Source organism: Oryctolagus cuniculus, chromosome 3, assembly GCF_964237555.1.
Source record: "Oryctolagus cuniculus chromosome 3, mOryCun1.1, whole genome shotgun sequence".
Taxonomy (NCBI): Eukaryota; Metazoa; Chordata; class Mammalia; order Lagomorpha; family Leporidae; genus Oryctolagus; species Oryctolagus cuniculus.
Window position 1 is genome coordinate 81,912,645 of NC_091434.1, and position 19,792 is coordinate 81,932,436.

Sequence of the window (19,792 nt, forward strand, 5' to 3'; positions counted from 1 at the left end):
TCCTCATTAGTCATCAGTTGAGAAAAGGGCTGTTCAAAATCATCACAACTCAAAGTGTCAATTTCTCATCTATGGATTAATTTTTTGGTACTCTATTAGTTACTACAGATCAGGGAGAACATATGGTATTTGTCTTTTTGGGACAGGCTTATTTCACTAAGTATAATTGTTTCCAGTTGCATCTATTTTGTTGCAAGCAACAGGATTTCTGGTTTTTCTATTTTTTTTTACTGCTGTGTAGTATTCCATGGTGTACATATACTATAATTTCTTTGTCCAGTCTTCAGTTAATGGATATCTAGGATCATTCTATATCTTAACTATTGTGAATTGAGATGCAATAACATCTGGGTATAGATAACTCTTTCATATGATGATTTCATTTCCTTTGGGTAAATTCCCAGGAATGGAATGGCTGGATCATATAGTAGGTCTATATTCAGATTTCTGAAGTATCTCCGTACTATCTTCAAAAGTAGACTGGGGTACCTTTTCCCCCACATCCTTGCCAGCATTTGTTGTTTGTTGATTTCTATATGAGAGTCATTCTAACTGGGGTGAGATGAAATCTCATTGTGGTTTTGAGTTGTATTTCCCTGATGGCTAGTGATCCTGAGCATTTTTTCATGTGGCTATTTGAATTTCCTCTTTTGAAAAAATGCCTGTTCTAGTCTTTTGCCTATTTTTTTTTTTTTTTTTTGACAGGCAGAGTGGACAGTGAGAGAAAGAGACAGAGAGAAAGGTCTTCCTTTGCCGTTGGTTCACCCTTTAATGGCTGCCGCGGCCGGCGCGCTATGGCTGGCGCACCGCGCTGATCCGATGGCAGGAGCCAGGTACTTATCCTGGTCTCCCATGGGGTGCAGGGCCCAAGGACTTGGGCCATCCTCCACTGCACTCCCTGGCCACAGCAGAGAGCTGGCCTGGAAGAGGGGCAACCGGGACAGAATCCGGCGCCCTGACCGGGACTAGAACCCTGTGTGCTGGCACCTGAAGGCGGAGGATTAGCCTAGTGAGCCACGGCGCCAGCCCCTTTGCCTATTTTTAACTGGATTATTTGTTTTGTTGTTGTTGAGTTTCTTGAGCTCTTTATAAAGTCTGGATATTAATCCTTTGTCAGTTACATAGATTACAAATATTTTCTTTGCTGAATGTTTCTTTTGCAGTGCAGAACTTTCTCAACTCAATGTAATCCCATTTGTCAATTTGGCTTTGATTGTGTTTCTGGGGTCTTTTCCAAGATGTGTTTGCCTATGCTAATGTCTTGCAAGTTTTCCCAATGTTTTCTAATAATTTGATGGTATTGGGTCATAGATTTAGATCTTTTTTCCATTTTGAGAGGATTTTTGTGTAAGGTGTGAGGTAGGAGTCTTGTTTCATACTTCATAAAACATGGAGATCCAGTTTTCCCAGCACCATTTGTTGAAGACTGTAAGTTTGTGGAAAATGGAATTAAAATGTGTTTATTTGAATCCAAAAGAAGTTTGAAATCCACGCATATGAGGTATTTTCATAAGGTTCATAAGAAATTCATATTATCAAAAATTTGCTGGATTTCAAAAAATTTTGTACCAAAATGAACTTACCTTTTAAATCCAATTTCCCACATACATTCTGAATTATCCTCATTCAGCTATCAGTTAGGAATCTATAGAAACTTTAGATTTATATGTAATTTGATAACTTCTGGTTAACTAACTGGGTTCTGGGGAATGTTTGTTGCAATAAGACGTGAGAATACACAGTTCACATTTCCCAGGGGAACCTTTTAAGTATTTTTGGGGAAAAGAAAACTAATGAAAAAAATGTTATTCTCAAGTAAATCTGAAGTATGGTGAATTAAAATTATGCATGTTTCTTTACTACAAAATGTCACATAGCCTTCAACATAAAGAATCTTCATAAATTCATGAGAAATGAATATTATGAGAGATATGTATGTGAATTTTGTATTTCATAAATGTATTAATCCCATTCCAAATGAGTTTTTTGAAGCACCCTTGTATTCTAATGTGCGAATCTCAGAGGGTGCTGTCCAAGTATATTTCATTGTGTTCTGAATTTTCTTGGGGAGCCTTTTGAAGCTGTCTGACTCCAAGCAGTTCTCTTTGGAAAAGGCTGTTCTAGATTTCAGAAGGATGCCTGTCCCTAAGTCACAGTCATGCTGTACGATGGTTCATACTTCCTATACTTCTGAAATTATTTGGCTAAGTTTCATTTCTGGCATTTAACTTTGGATGCTTAGTTCACTATGAAATATAATTTAAATTTTTAGCAAAAGCACTTAAACTAACTTCTGATTTTGTATTATTTTATTAAACTTATGATTTTTCAGATCAAGATTTCATCCTTTATTAAATCTACTTTTAAGCATATTATGCAATCTTTGACCAATGTCTTACAAGAGGATTTTATATTTTTTTCCTCTTGATTGAAAGAACATTCTTAAACTGAATAGCAACACTTTTGTGCTAAATATCATTTTGAAAACTTGTGTTCTTTATTGACATATTTCTACTGTATCCTTTTTATTCAATTGAGCATTTCAAATTTGGGGATAAAAGCCTTTTGAAACAACATTTGTGTCTCAGATATTTAAATTCACACAATTTTCAATGTAAAGTTCTAAATGACTACTTTTAAAAGAACAGATGCTATTTCCACAAATAATTCACTTCTATTTCCTTCTCTTTAAATTTGTTTCTGTTATTTTACTGGAAAGGATCAGATCTTCTTTATTGGCAATTTCTTGAGTTTCCTAAGGTAAGTCATGAAAAAGCTTAACAATAGGTGTCCATGGGATAACAATACAAATATCACCACAAAAACTCATGAAGAATATAAAAGACACTGAAGCTTTCAGGGTTGCACACTGGGATAATTCCATTCAAACTCATCTTAGAAATATGTTGCTGTGTAGGCACAATAAGAGAGTAATGGATGTTTATAATGAATTTTGATTACAGCCTCTGCAGAGGTAGGTTGTGATGCTGTCTGGGAGAAGGACCTCAACTCACACATTTGCTACCAATTCAACCTGCTTTCCTCTCTCTCCTGGAGTGAGGCGCATTCTTCATGCCAGATGCACGGAGGTGCTTTACTAAGTATTGTGGATGAAGCTGAAGAAAATTTCATACGGAGTAAGTAGGTAGAAGGTACATAATAATAATAAATATATTTATAAATAATAAAATGTTAAAAATTATATCAGTGTATGAAAAATATATTGTGGGAAAAAAATTCCTTATAAAATATTTTTCTTTTTTAACATGACTCAAATTCTACCTAGAATTTTCACATGACCCATAGACCATTCTATTTGACACCCATTCACGTCATCCTTGATGTTTCTGTCTTGTAGAAGAGAATCTGAGGCCACAAAAAAGCACCCCATGAGAGCTGCAGCTCCAGTGGGTTGATCAGGGAGAGTCTAAGCTCAGGACTAATTCTTGCCCTTTGAGGGATCTTAGCTACACAACTTCCATTTATAAGCAGTTTGTGTACTTTATTAGTTAAACCTCATAACAGTTAACTATCACTCACTTTGTGCAGGTCTGGGGGAAAGAAAAGAACATAATATGTTAACAGGATTTGCATAAGACATAGTATAAGATGTCAAAAGAATTGTGCTAGTACATTGGTACTTGCATTTCACCCATCACTAAACTGCCTTCTTCTCCTTTATAGACTAAATGTGCTTTTTATATGGTATAGAAATGACTCTTTAAATGTTTTTGGTACATTAAAAATTGTCACAAAATTAGTCATTTTCATTAAAACTTTCTGACACTAATTTTTTCAATTTTTATTACACATGTAGTACATTTTAATTTTAGAATAATTTCTTAAATTCAGGTATACAGAGATAAAAATGAATAGAAATGTTCCATAAGTCTACAACAAAGAGATAACTATATTTTCTGAAAAAATATATAAAAACATATATGTACAATGTATAAAAAAGTAAGTATTGTATGAAAACATGAGGTGGCTGTTTCACAGTGGTTACGAGCAGGAGCTGGAAAGCCACCCATCCAGGTTTGATTCCCACCTCCACACCTACTATCCAGGGTTACCCTAGCGAATGTCTTAACCACTCAGTACTCCCAGTTTCCTCTTCTACTATGTGGAAATACTAACATGGCCTACTTCTTGGTGTGGGTTATGTCCCATAACTTACATGAAGTCTTAGGAAAGTTCCTGATACATGCCACACTCAGTATGTGCTAGCCATTTGACAGCAATTATGCATAGCTTGGTAAACTGCTTACTTCATTTTCCTGCCTATAATGAACATCTGACCCTGTCTGTAAATATAAATATGTATCATGATTATCATGATTTATAATGGCAACTGAGTAGCATACGTTGACAGTAATATGTCCATCTAATCTCTTTCCATTCAGGATAGATAGAATTATTGATTTTGCTTTGTTTATTTATTTTTTACTATTATAGAACATCCTTGCATATATCATTATGCGTGGATCCTAAATTATTTCTCTCTATATTTATAGAATTGGATTCACTAGGTGGAGGAAGGATACTCTAAAGCTTTAAAAGTTATTAAGAAGGATTGTAACCAGTGAGTGAATGGGAAATTATCATTGAAACCAATTTGACTGAGGCATACTGCAGGAAAAATACCAATTTTCAAAATCATTCTAATCCTGTAATCATTTTTATATAAAAATCTGCATACCATTTATAATTTCAGTTATCTACCTTACATGCCAGAATTTCTCACAAGAGAGTCTGGACTTCCTCATCAAACTTGAGTAATAATTTGGCTGGCGCCCCGGCTCACTTGGCTAATCCTCTGCCTGTGGCGCCGGCACCCCGGGTTCTAGTCCCAGTTGGGGAGCCGGATTCTGTCCCGGTTGCTCCTCTTCCAGTCCAGCTCTCTGCTGTGGCCCAGGAGTGCAGTGGAGGATGGCCCAAGTGCTTGGGCTCTGCACCCCATGGGAGACCAGGTGGAAGCACCTGGCTCCTGGCTCCGGATCTGTGCAACGCACCAGCTGTAGCAGCCATTTGGGTGGTGAACCAACAGAAAATGAAGACCTTTCTCTCTGTCTCTCTCTCTCTCGCTGTCTAACTCTGCCTGTCAAAAAAAAAAAAAAAAAAAAAAAAAGAAACTTGAGTAATAATTTAAAGTAAGTTTGATTTAAATACCTGAATTCTATAATTAGCTTTTGGGGATTATTTAAGAAGACAACAGTTTTTTTTTTTTTAATAAAGATAGAAACCTATTCTGACCAAGATATTTTTAATGATGAGAATAGCTTAACATTTACTGCTAATCACTGATGAACATTAGTTATGATACAAAGAACAATTAAGCTGTTGCAAGTACCAAGAAATAGTCAAAAGTAATTAGGTTTAAATTTGTTATTTCAGTATTTTGGGTTAATTTGGTTATAAAGAAAAATCAGTGTTTTATACATCTTTAAATACAGATTATAGATTGCACAATTATCTTTATGTGTTATGAAAACAATTGGATTTCAAAATAATTCTAAGATGACAATAATTAATATTTTAATTATGTTATTTAAAAATATCACTGGACAAATACCTGGATTTTAAATACAAAAATTTCTTGCTGTCCTGTCAATACATCTTTCATTTTACCTGTTGCCATCATAAATCCTGTTAGATGATTTAATCAAATGATATTAGGAAGAGACCCCATGGCTAATGCCACAGGAAGCTGGAACTTTGAGGCCCATGTGTGTTATGCTGTTACTGTTAAATCATTTCTGGGGTCTCAAAATTATAAAGCAACATATTCTGTTTCCTTAAAAGGGTTCAGTTCTTTCCATTCTCCGCTAATGTACTGAAATGCCCAACCACTGGGGATACTCCAGCCTTGTTATGTAAATCCATTGACCTCATAACCTGGGTAATCATACAATCTACCATCTATCCTTAGATTCTTTGACAGTAAAAGGCACGGCAACTGATGATTATTCTGGAACTATCATGGTAAACCATGGGTTCTTTCAGGCAAACGAGGTCATACATTCACCCTAATTTTTACTCTTATCAGTCAGGTTTTCAATCTCAGGGTAGGCCCCTGTATCTGGCTCAAAATAAATTGGGTTCTGAAACAAATGAACCATTAGAGAACAGTGCTCTCCTTTATAGATTAGATAGGTAAGTGGCAATATCTGAAAGTGTCATAAAATTTGCCATTTTTATAAAACGTTTCTGACACTTTTGTTTTTGTCCAAATTTTATTGCACAAGTCGTTCATGTTTTTTCTAGTATAATATTTTAAAATTCAGGTCCATTGAAAGAAAAGGCAAAGAAAATTTGCAAATAATTCTACAGTTTCCATAGTACAAATTTGTCAATGCAAGTGTTTCCTCCTAGTATCCTTAACAAAATGTGTATTTTCATTTATTTTTATCAGGAAGGCAGAGACAAAATTCTCCCATTTGTTAGCTTACTCCCAATGCTCCCAACAGCTAGGGTCACGAGCTCAGGATTCAATCTGGGTTACCAATGTGGGTAAGCACCCATGCAGCTACCTCCCAGGGTGCATATTAGCAAGAAGCTGGAATCAAGAGCCAAGCTGACCCTCAAATCCATGCAGTCTGATATGGACTGTGGGCATCCCATGCAATGCCTAACCATCTGCTAAAAACTTGAGTTAAAATATGAGTGCTGGAGCAGTTGCCACAGAGCTAGCCTGCCATAAACCTCCCAGCCCAAGTGGTAAACAGCCTTGAGTTTGCCTCGCACTTGGCCTTGCTGTGAGGGATCACTCTGGGCACTCTGGCCCCTTGGATTGGGCTGCCCCTCTAGACCAGATGGCCCCTATGGTTGTCACACTGCACAGCCCCTTGTCTGCTCTGCCCCTGTAGGCTGTCCTCACCTTTGAAAACTTGTGCTGTTCACTTTCTAAGAGTTCCTCTCCACCCTCCTGCACCCTCTAAAACCCTCAAGTGCATGAACTCACATAAATAAGCTGGTTTAAAATCTGTGGCATCCTTTGTCTAGGTTGCCAACCATTGTAAGACAACATTTCTGCATATTTGGACGAAGCACTTCACAACTAAATTGCAGTCAGGGGCCTTTAGGGGACTGCCTGTTCCTCCAAATGGTGAAGGCACCAGGGTGGGGTGCATAAGCCTCTTCCTGTTATCCACTGGGATTCTTTATGACTCTGCACTCCAGGAATAGGAAATCAAAAGCATTGCTTTTTTTTTTTTTTTTTTTTTTTTGAAACTTCATATGTCCATTTCAGAGCAGGTAAGCGGAGAAGCAGTGGAGGTGTGGACAGGTCTGAATCAGCTGGATGTGAATGCTGGCTGGCAGTGGTCTGATGGGACACCACTCAGCTATCTGAACTGGAGCCCAGGTACCTCAGTGTTTTATTGACCTTCCACATGCGGCATGGGAAATAGCCTTTCCAGTGTAGCCATGTTGTTATAAAAAGCGGTTTATAAACATTTGAAGCCTTGCTGCATTCCTGCAAGGCAAGCTTCCCCAGACCAGAAGATGGAGACCAAAAAGGTAAGTTACTTAGCCAGGCTTGCAGGAAGGTTTGGGTCAGAGCCAAGACTGCAGTCTGCTCTCTTAAAAATAGCAACAAATTGCAAAATATTTCCCTACTATATAACAATAAAGTTAGCTCTTTTACAGCCTTTGGGAAATCACTTAATTGCCATGCCTGGACTTGACCTGTGAAATCATAGATGTTAACAGTTCACTCTTCCTGTGGAAGGGAGAGTCCTCAATGCTCAAATCACCTTTCACATATATTAAACTCTCATTAACACACATGGTGTATTTTCAGAGATAAGTTTTGAACCGTTTGTTGAATATCATTGTGGAACCTTCAATTCATTTATGCCAAGGGCCTGGAGGAGTAGAAATTGTGAGTCCACCTTGCCTTATATTTGTAAAAAATACCTAAACCACGTCAATGATGAAATAGTTGGTAAGTGTTATTATTTTAAGTGACTCTCATATGTTGTTAGTCTTTTCAATAGACAAAAATTCCTTCACTTTTTATCTTAAAGAATCATACTTAAAACCTAACTAAGTCTTATTTGTATTTTTATGAATAAAAATTGATAACTATAAAAATCACTATTGTAAAGCCTCTATGAATCAAACATGCCTATAGGTTTTTACTAAAAACTAAAATAAAACTACCTGTGCATAGAAAATGATTTTTTCTTTTTTAAAAATATTGCATTTCAGTCATTCTGTTTTAGGAAAAAACTGTGCTCCCTTTTCTATTCTAGTTCTGAATTTTAGAGTTACCCTAGAAAGTAAACATAAATTAGAGAACAATTTTATGAAGTTCCTTACTTCATTGGCTTTCATTGTTTATTATCTTTTTAAGCTGACACGTAATTACAGACATTAGGCATACACCATGAAATTTGGATCCAGATATACCTTGTGTAATGATCAAGGAAGGCATGGTGATCAGCTTTGTGGTCAGAACAAAGTCCTCTCTTCCAGCAACCTAATCACCCCCGCTGCACAAGAGAACCTCAGAAATTTCCCTCCCATGTGTCCATGTGTTCCATGCTTCATTGATTTTCTAGCACACCTGTATCTCTTATTCATAACACATCCTCCCTGATGAAATAATGTTCAAAACTTTTAGATGTCACGAAGGCTTACATCATACCTAATTATAATCTAGTGCCTGAAGTCCAATTATTTCTGTGTTTAAGGTCTACTACCCCTTTTAGTCTCTGAGGGAGTTAATGTCTTAACAGAAAGTAGAGATAAAAACATAGCCATCTTTTAAAGATTCATTACAAGAGTAATTAGAAACAACTCTAGATTTAAAATAACAAGCTAAATTAGCTATTTTGAATATTGTCCTTAACAAGTGGATCTTAACTTTTGTCTGCTTTTAAGAAGCCATGCTTAGGAGTGTCATTGAATATGGGGTAGAGATTTTTTCCATCATTGTGAGGATTCGCTGGAATTGCTACTGGCTGTTATTGACCACATCCTTCTATTTTTGCCTTCTTTCCACCCTCCTTTCTCCATTTGTTCCTTCTTTTTGTGTTGTTATTGTTGTTACTTTACTCTCTCGCATGCCTTCCTGCCACCTTTCTTTTATCCTGTTTTATTTATTCCTCTGACCAACTAATTGAAGTCAAAAGACCAGAACTGGGGGTTGTAGCCCTCAGCCTGTTTGGATTCTTTGTTGTTGCTTCAGCAAATTCTTTTGAAGATTGAGGCCAGTGCCTTCACACTGTGCTTCCAGGATCTCAAATTCCTTGCTTGTCCTGTCCTTGCTGAGGTCAGACCAATTTCTCTATCTCTGCATCTCACCTTTAGAGACTGAAAATTTCACCTTTAAAGAGTTCTATCGCTGATTTTTGTTAGATCGCAAAGTACAGGGGCAGATGATAACTCAATGTTCTCACAGTCTTTGACTATGAATCTAGTTGCTGTCAGAGTCCCAGAAGCAACTTTAAAAGGAATGTTTTGTTTTCCAAATAGCAGTGAAATCTTATCTAACTGAATTAGTTCTTAAGAGAGGCACTTAGCTGTGATTAATAAAATAAGATTTTTAATTGCTATTAACAATTTGGGAACAAGCTCTTGGATAAAGAATGCCAAACACTGGCATGCACACCACCCTTTGCCCTTCCAATGCCCAAAGCACCATGGCTACAAGTTCCTGTAAGGGCAGCTCAGGGTCACATCAACCGAGGGTGATACCACAGGCAAGCAAACTGACCTTCAACATGAAACCTATTTGTCAGCCCTGCTCTGGAGGAAGTGCAGGCTCTCATCAGCTGACGATGAATATCTGCCCATCCACACACTGTGTGTCAAGTCCTTGCAATATGACTTAAGTTGTGTTCCAAAATGCTGCTCCTTCTGCCATGTGAAAAAACTTTATAAATAGAAAACCATTCAATTTTGGATCTGGTCCTAACTTTCCATGTTCATTGTATGACTTTTGCCACATCCTCTACCCCTTCTTGCCTTAGATTTTTTCATCTGGAAACAAAGTGCTGAGATCCATTAGACGCTAGATCTAGAGCTAAATCATACATTAGACCTTTCTGAGTGCAGAATTTCTAGAATTCCATGATTCATTTCAGAGCTTTCTATTTTTCATATTCTAAAGTAATCATGTTGATGATAATTTATATAAAGGCTATTAAGTAATGTTAAAATAATTGTGGAAAATGACATTGTCTTTTGTTGATTTGAAAAGAAAAAGATGCTTGGAAATACTACGCCACTGACTGTGAGCCTGGCTGGGCTCCCTACCATCGTAACTGCTACAAACTTCAGAAAGAAGAAAAGACCTGGAACGAGGCTTTGCATTCCTGCCTATCCAGTAACAGCACATTAATAGACATAGGCTCATTAGCAGAGGTGGAGTTTCTTGTCACTCTCCTTGGAAATGGTGAGTGCCAACTTTGGCTTTGAGTTAAAAAATATGAAATAGACTACAGTAGCTATTTTTATTAGTAGAGTTAAAAATGTTTAAACTATTTAAAAGTATTAATAAATGGTTCATAGGTTTGAAGTTGCTAAATAATATACAAGAGTACATATTCATTAAATTTTTACAAAATGTGTGTTCAGAAACTTTGTAATGTTTTCACACATGCCAGATATTTTAAATTTGTTGTTAAAAAGCAGAAGTCATTTTCTGAAATTATAATTATAATAATAGTATTAATTAAAAAAAAAAACCCTAAACCTGTAATTTAGCATTATGTCCACTAGATAGCAGTAATTGTGTGGAAGTGATATAATATAAGTAATAAAGGGCATTCCTCAGCAAATGACCCAATTTAAATAACTTTGATTAGTAACCAGTGGATCATCTATTTGGGGCAGTGTCCTCAGGCTGTGCCACGTGCAGAAGTTCTGGGCTGCTGCGCCTCCACCAGATTTAGTCCATCAGAGCAGGTCTGCTTCTCCTCAGATGCACGTTTGAAATGGAAGTCTGCTGAAAATCACTGAAACCACTAGCTACATATTTTAATTTTTAAAAACAAAAGAAAACTCCCCAGACTCCATTTTGATGACGTTTGCAATGTTAGAGTTTAGTCTGGAGGGGAGACACAAACCCTGCTGTGTCATTTTTCCCCAACCCTTTGCTTTGGGATTAAGATGATCCTGAGTCTCCCTCTAGCTCAGTAAGAGCATCTGAACATCTCTACCGGACACCCCGGGTCTTCTCATCCTACCGTGGCTGTCAACCTTGAGTTTCCTTTCCAGAAACCCCATTGCTTCCTATTTCAATGGCAACAAAATGGGGAAAAAATAGAAAAGGGCTAGTAAAAACATGTATTGTAAATATGAGACTACTAGGGTCAGCACTGTGGCATAGTGGGTAAAGCCACTGCATACAGTGCTGGCATCCCATACTGGCTCTGGTTCAAGTCCCAGCTGCCCCACTTCCAATACAGCTCCATGCTAATGCACCTGGAAAAGCAGTGGAAGATGGCCCAAGTGCTTGGGCCCTTGCACCCACATGGGGCTACCCAGAGGAAGCTCCTGGCTCCTGGCCATTTGGAGAATGAACCATCAGATGGAATATCTCTCTCTCTCTCTCTCTCTCTCTCTCTGTCTGTCTCTCCATTCTCTCTCTAACTCTGCCTTTCAAATAAATAAATCTTTTTAAAAAAGCTAGACTACCATTAAATGATTTTTTAACATGCCCTTTTCATAATATAGTGGAACTTCCCATTTTCCCTTTCTCTAGACAGAAGCAAAACCAGACATTTCAGGTCAACTTTATCTACAATAGCAGGAACCAGAGTCCCAGGAATCTGATTTGCTTAAGTATTGCCCTTGCATTGGCTTTAGCTTACATTCTGCCTCACTTATAATGCTTTCATCAAGCCAAACAGGATGTTATGGGAGGGAAAAAGATTTAGTTGGTATCATATACCAAGACTTAACCAGATTTCATCACATGAAGAAGTAAAGAAGTTACATGCAAAGGGGTATATTTTGGTAATAAGCCTAGTACATTATCTCCTTTGCAAATGTTAAGATCTTGCAAATAATTTACATTTATCTCTTACAGAGAATGCATCAGAAACATGGATTGGTTTGAGCAGCAACACATTTCCAGTCTCCTTTGAATGGTCTAATGGCTCCTCAGTCATCTTTACTAACTGGCACACACTTGAGCCCCAGATTTTTCCAAACAGAAGCCAGCTGTGTGTCTCTGCTGAGCAATCCGTAAGCTGATTCATTTGTTCAGTGTTCATTTTGTTGGACTCATACTGAGGGTCACTTGTGCCAAGGACTTGGGTTATGGCAGAGACTAAGACAGGCACAGTTCCTGCTTCTCATGTGGCTTTCATGCTAGGCAGCAAACAAGCACACAGAAAAACATGGTAGCTATTGTTGTGATGATTGCTCCAACAAAGCTGGTGCCAATTTGGTGAGAATCTTGGTTGTGGACAAATACTTCAGAGAGATGGTCACTTCTGAAGAAGTGACATTTAAGCTGGGGATTAAACAAACAAACAAACAAAATCTTTTGAAGAACAGGGGAAGAAAATCCAGGCAGAGGGCAGCAAGTGTAAAGGCCCAGAGGCAGGCCCAGACTTGCTGTATTTAATAGAGACCAGCAGTGAGGAGGTGGTAGGGGATGGGGCAGGAGAAATTCGTAAGTGCTGGGCTTATAGACCATGGAGTAGCAGCCACTAATATGCTTCAGGGAGCCAGAGGGCATGATCTGAGGGCATGAGCTGACTTACATTTCAAAAAGCAAAGGGGTGCTGCCTAGAGAATGCATTAGAGAAGGATAAAGTAGAAGCAGAAAAACTAGTTTGAAAGCTTCTCCAGGGTGGTATCTTCGAAGAGAAATGGACAGATTCAAGGATGCTTTGGAAGACAGGACTAGTTCCTAAATTAGATGAGATATGTGAGAGAGGTAGATCGCTGACTTGAGCAACCATCACTTTGGTGGATGGGAGTGCCTAGACCATCATGGCAATGCTGAGGAAGAGAGCTGAGGGTGGAAGGTTACCCTGGGGGGTGATGATGTGTATGCTTACTATCTTATTAAAACCTAGGGTCTGAAAAAGCATGGGTAAGCTCTTTGAAAACTGTGCATCGGTGGCAAATTTTGCTCTCTTCTTCACACAAATGGAATGGTCCCAGTGGTCTTACCTTCAGACTTATTCCCATGTTCCCATCTTTCATTTATCTAAATTCTCAGATTTTACAAAATTAGTTTAATCCTAAACCATGAGGATAGATTATTATATGTTTAAAACATATTTAATCTCCTTGATTTGATAGCTGCTGATCATACCAGGTGGAAATTATTGGGATTTGATGGACATCTTCATTCTTTCTAATGACCACTATTTTTTTTTTTTGACAGGCAGAGTTAGACAGCGAGAGAGACAGAGAGACAGAGAGAAAGGTCTTACTTCTGTTGGTTCACCCCCCAAATGGCCGCTACGGCCTGCGCGCTGCACCAATCCGAAGCTAGGAGCCAAGTGTTTGCTCTTGGTCTCCCATGCAGGTGCAGGGCCCAAGCACTTGGGCCATCCTCCACTGCACTCCCGGGCCACAGCAGAGAGCTGAACTGGAAGAGGAGCAACCAGAACAGAACCCGGCACCCCAACAGGGACTAGAACCCGGGGTACCAGCACCGCAGGCGAAGGATTAGCCAAGTGAGCCACAGCACTGGCCGAGGACCAGTATTCTTACAAAGTCAAGTTCCCCCAAGAAGAAGTTTATGAAATGTAACTAAAGTAGCTTGACAAAGTAATTGTGCCAAGCAAACATAGAAAATTCCTGAGCACTTAGGATAGTGATACATTTCATTGTTTTCTCTCTTCAGGCTTGTGTGGGCACACACAATCACACATGTGATTAGATGTCTCTGAGTCCCATCTGAGGACGGAGAAACAATGGCCTCCCTAGACATTTGTCCTGGGTTTGCTATGCAGTCCACCATAGTTCATTCTACAGTATTTGATGTTTTACTGATTTGTGGGTTAAATCCAGGTAAGGTAGTCCTCATCTCCTGTGGACAGACAGGGATATCTCACTTAGCATATTCACAGAACAGGAGCCAACATTTGGACAGAGATCACTTTAAACAGAGTGAAAACAGGTATTAATAATTTTGGATGGGTCAGGACATCATACTATAAGTACAACGTTTTGTGGTTCTTTTTTAAACTTTATTTATTTTATGTGAGGGGCAAAGAGACAGAGGCAAACGGACAGGGTTCCTATTTGCTTCCTTACTCCCCAGATGCCAGCCTGGGCGTAAGCCAGGAGACCGGAACTCAACTTATGTCCCCGCTGTGGTTGGAGAAAGCCCAATTACTCTAGCCATGACCTCTGCCTCCCAAGGTCTGCACTGGCAGGAAGTGGAAGTCGGGATGCAGAGCCTGGCATCAAACCCAGATTCTCCAACGTGAGATGCAAACATTGTTACTGCCAGGCTAATTGCCTGCTCCACTGTGGCTTCTTTATTGGCGGCAAGGTGGCTCCTGAAGCAGTAGATGTGTACCAATTAGTATTCATCTCCATGAAGTGGAACTCAGTATGAATATAATTATTATAGTTAACAAGTTACCACATCATGGTGGACACCTAAATTTGAGCATGAGAGCCTGGAAAGGATTCGTTCTTCCCTCCATGTGACAGTTATTAAGCAGCCACAGTATGCCTGACACTATCTTGTAACTGGATAGTTTACTGGAAGACTCTATGGCAGGCGGATGTGGGTTTGTGAAGACAAGAGGTGTCATACCCACCTCCATGTAGTATGGTTCTGAATATCATGGCAGGGCTCCATATTTATCTCAAATCCTGGATGCCTCAAATACCACCTGAAATTCCACACCTAAATTAGGTGACTTTAGTCTAATGTTCTGATTTATGTTAAAATAAAAAATCCTTTTGGATAATAAAATTTTAGACTGTTGGCAGTTATTGCATTATTAATGAAGGTCTAAGAGTAGCCTTTGGCAGAACTAAGAAAAGATATGGAAGTGTCTGCCTACCATCGAAAGGGAACGTGCTCTGAAGAAGGACTTTGGGAGCTGAACATGACTGCCAGCTATGGGAGTGTTATCTAGGATGATGCATGGTAGCTTCCAGGATCAGGGTTATACAGGAAAGCAGTAAAGCGTTCAATTGAACACAAAGAAGTGGCTGAGGAGAGGAAGTAGTCTTCTCCCTTGGTTAGAGGGATGGCTTCATCCATGTGATTCTCCAAGTATGGCCTCTGGGCCTGCAGTATCAATGGAACCTGAAGACTTGTTAGAAATGCAAATTCTCGGCCAGCTCAATAGGCTAACCCTCTGCCTGCAGCGCCGGCACACCGGGTTCTAGTCCCGGTCGGGGCGCCGGATTCTGTTGCCCTTCGTCCAGATCAGCTCTCTGCTGTGGCCAGGGAGTGCAGTGGAGGATGGCCCAAGTGCTTGGGCCCTGCACCCCATGGGAGACCAGGAGAAGCACCTGGCTCCTGGCTTTGGATCAGCGCGATGCACCGGCTGCAGAGCGCCGGCCGGACGCAGAGGCCATTGGAGGGTGAACCAACGGCAAAGGAAGACCTTTCTCTCTGTCTCTCTCTCACTGTCCACTCTGCCCGTCAAAAAAAAAAAAAAAAAAAAAAAAAGAAAGAAAGAAAAAGAAATGCAAATTCTCACATCCCATCAAGGCTACTGAATAAGACACTGGTCACTGGCTTCTCAGCTACCCCTCTGTGTGATTCTAGTGCATGCTAAAGATGGAGAACCACTGCTTTATCCTGTCTCTGTAAAAGAAAATTTGAGAGCAGCTTCATAAAAAGCCAGCTTACCTTTGGTATCAATGCTTGCCCCTGTTTTTGCTGTCTATGGGAACTTGTGCAAAATATGAAACCCAACCTTCAGATGGGAATGATAATCCCTACCTCACAGGATCATTGAGATCACATGTGGAAAACACCCAGCATTATGCTTGGCACACAGCAGTCAAGAACGTCTGTGTCTCTGTTTCCTGTCCACCCAACTCTGGATTGCATGCCTCAAACCCATGACACACTTGGGATGACTTCCTCCCTGCTGGAAGAGTGTCAGCCCATCCCATGGCAAGGCAGGATCCTGACACATCACCCCACTGGGAATCCCTTGTCACTGGTCATGTTTGTGTTTAGAAGCAATGGGCTCAACCATCAGGGGTCAGTGTGGAGCACAGTCATTCAACTTGTGACATCTTTCTCCTTAGGAGGGACACTGGAAAGTTACAGATTGTGAAGAAACTCATTTTTACGTTTGTAAAAAGCCAGGCCATGTCCTTTCTGATGCTGAATCGGGATGTCAAGAGGTAAGTGTTGTTAATATTGGAAGACCCTGCAATTTAGGTTCAGAGACTACATAACTAGAATAACACTTGTATATCTGTCAGTAATTTAAAGTAAATGTCCCTCTCTTGTCTTCTCTCTCTCACTCTCACTCTTTCTCTCCCCTCTCTCTTGCAGCACCCTCTCTCTGCACCTGTTCCTTTCTTCCCTCCCTCCCTTACTCCCTCCCTCCCTTCCTTCCTTTGTTTCCCCTCTCTTGCTTCTTCCTCCCTCTGTTTCCCCTCCCTTCCTTCCAGCCCTCCTCTTTTTGTACTGAATGTGGACTACTCTTGACAAACCCAACAGTTATCAGCCACAAACACCTGAATAATGTACAGCCTCAAGAAGGATCATTGTCTTCTTGTCCTCTTGGACCCGAGACTACAATTTTTGATTAGATAAAGAGATCCTGTACACCATCTGTACAGACACCTGTTGTCACATGATGCCCTGTCTCTTATGTGGTTTGCATCATTCTCAAGTGGGATGTCAGAGAGAGAACGAATGCACTCCCTGGAGTCAGGCAGTGAGCCTCTGCACCCAGCATCTTGCCTGCCGTTCACCTTTCTTAAAATGAAATATTTGAGTAGAATACAATAATGGTGAGAAGTGTATGCTTGTAACATATTTATTATTTTGGAAAGATAGTTAAAATGCATTATTTTCTCTTCAAGTACGATTGTTTATGCTCTAGCTAGATAGTGATCCATCTCACCTCTCTTATCTCTGTTCATTAATCAAGTTGTAAACCCATGAGCTGCTCTTCACACTCAAGCTGGAAAATACAAGTGCCATAGCTGACATGTTCCTAAACATTTGATCAAATGATTACAGGTCCTGAATTAGTTATATAATTCTCTACCTGATCAAAAATACTAGGAGGGGCATGAAATTTGTCTTATTGTGGCTTTCAAGGCAACTCAACATGGAACATGGTTGACTTTTGCTGAAAGAAGAACTAACTTCTTACACAACAGAAAGGGAACTAATGCTCTGTTCAGACTTTGGTCTGCTGCCTCCCTGTTCTGGCCAGCATTACCAGTGTTTAATGGTAATGGATTCTAAGTTCAAAGCCAGTTCTCTAGCTTTATAGGAAAATTCTCATTAATTTTATTGTACATGAGTCAATGAACAAGGTCTCCAAAGTTTTCTTTCTTTTAGCCACTTGTGCAATACCAGTCGATTATTTGAAGGCAAAAAAAAAAAAAGTGATTTCTTTTTCCCACTGAGTCACATCTTTTGTGAGCAATTCCTTCAGTACTGTTATCATTACCCTTTCACTGAAAAACAAAGTGGCACCTAGTGTACAAAGGGTTAGCCAATATGATCAATTATTCTTGCCAGTTTGATTGTGTGAACATGGCTTTATAATAAAGTCTTTGTTTTTCTAAGCTACTAATGAAGGAAGAACATCTTAAAGGTCACAGTGTCAGCCCCTCTCTCTGCCTGTTCTTACAAGCACAAAGCAATCTAATCTTCCTATCCTTGTCCCAGGGTGAGGCAAGGAGGGTCACTGTTGGGGGTTCCTGTTACTTGCATGGAGTGGATGGGGAATGAAGTAATGGCAAGTGATCCTGGGTAGCTGCATAAGGGAGCTCTTGTGAGCTATATCTCATTTAGTGATACAATTTAAACTACACTAGCTGATTTCTAGATTAAGGTTTTCTTTAATTGACTATGAGACTGAGACCTTTTCCAAGAAATATACTAGAAATCACTTTACCAGAACAAAAGCTAGCAAGTATTGATTGACCTGGCAGTGAATGAAGACCATTTGAAAGCCAGTGCGTGAGTAAAAATGGATAGATAGAAGTGATGTGGTTCTGTGAAAGTGTAAGAAAAAGAATGAAAACCACTCAGTTGAAATACAAAAGACTGAGGAGTGCATGTCTCTCATACTGTGTGGTTTGAGAGAATAGAGCCACCTTTCTTTCTGTCCAGAGTTGAGCCACAGAGTTATACGTTTCTCATTTTAATCTGAGTGCTAAAGTTTGCTTTCTTTTTTTTCCTCTCTAAAAAGGCAGGCAGTTCATTTAGAAATACTCTTCCAGAGAGAGTATTTGACACAGTGGTTAAACCACTACTTGGAATGCCCACACCCCATGTCAGAGTGCCTGGGTTCAAGTCCCAACTCAATTCCTGATTCCAGTGTCCTGTTAATGTGCACCTTGGGAGTCAGCAGATGATGGCTCAGGTGCCTGGGTCCTGCCACTCACATGGGTGGCCCACACAGACTTTCTGGCTCCTGGCTTCAGCCTGGCCCAGCCCTAGCTTTAGCAGGCATTTAAGGAGTCAATCGGCAGATGGTTCTCTCTCTCTCTCTCTCTGTCTCTCTCTCTCTAAGCCTTTCATATAAATTTTAAAAATCGATTTTAAAAATTAGAAATAATCTTTGCCATCTATATCTGTATCTATATATAACTTTATCTATTGGCTGTTCTCTATTTGGAAGACCATCCTGGTTTATAACAGACTTGTGTTCCAAACCCAGTTGATTCACTATTTGATTATTTTATCTAAGTCCCTAACCCTAAGGAATTCCAGTGGGATGACATAAAAGAATCAATAAGAAAGAAAGTTGAGAAAGTATATAACATTGTTTAGATCTCCAAGTCCTCTTGATCAGACTCGGTCCATAGCTCTATTTTAAAATCTCCACTGCATTCTGTCCCTTTGTTTCTCATAGCAGCCTGTGGATACTATTATTGTCCTCATTTGACAGAAAAGAAAAAAAGCCTGCAAAGATTAAGTAAGGTCACGTGGTGCTGCAACCAGGTTTCAGACCCCTTCTTTTTGACTCCAGGGCCAGCATTCTTAACTTCTACCCTCCTGCAGGTGCGATTTGTATGAAATTCTGACAGTCTGGGGAGAGAGAGACTGATTTTAAGTGAGTCCCCTTTGTTTTCATTTGATTTGAAGGTTCAAAGTTAATTAAAATTTCTAGGTTTCAAAATAATTGATGAAGGGCATTATCAGGTTGAATAAATATAAAGATATGAGGACAAAAGTTTGAAGAGTTTTGAGTGATTCGGAGGAGAAAGCTATGTAAGTGGTAAATGTGAATGTTCAAAATAAGTCCTTTGGTATTTAACTAGATTACACTGTGACTTTAATTTCCCTTTTCCTTTTTTCAAGGGGTGGGAGAGACATGGTGGATTCTGTTACAAAATTGACACGGTCCTTCGAAGCTTTGACCACGCTTCCAGTGGCTACTACTGTCCTCCCGCACTCGTGACCATTGCAGACAGGTGCATAAAAGTCTCTAATGGAAATGTTAGTGTGCGTTGATATGAGAACTCTTACAATGATGAAATCTGACTATAATTAGAACTTGTCAAAACCTAAAGCATGCTGTACATTAGAGTATTAAATTATTTAAAGTAGTTGTCCAGATTATCTTAAGCCATTCTATGTTATTCCTAAAATTTATTTTTGAGTGACAAATAGTAAAATTTAAGGTATATTTTACTTTGC

General features: G+C 39.4%; 1 protein-coding gene across 4 annotated transcripts in view; it reads left to right on the forward strand.

The window, feature by feature from the left end:
- PLA2R1 (phospholipase A2 receptor 1) overlaps window positions 1-19,792 on the forward strand; it is a 125,886-nt gene that overhangs the window by 32,133 nt on the left and 73,961 nt on the right. For all 4 annotated transcript variants that reach the window (XR_011387004.1, XR_011387005.1, XM_051847968.2 and 1 more), the window contains 7 exon segments: window positions 2,964-3,137; window positions 7,250-7,363; window positions 7,802-7,945; window positions 10,208-10,402; window positions 12,041-12,198; window positions 16,204-16,302; window positions 19,454-19,566. Coding sequence is in view for 2 of the 4 variants with exons in the window: in XM_051847968.2 (XP_051703928.2) it covers window positions 2,964-3,137; window positions 7,250-7,363; window positions 7,802-7,945; window positions 10,208-10,402; window positions 12,041-12,198; window positions 16,204-16,302; window positions 19,454-19,566 (997 nt within the window). In the remaining 2 variants the exon portion in view is untranslated.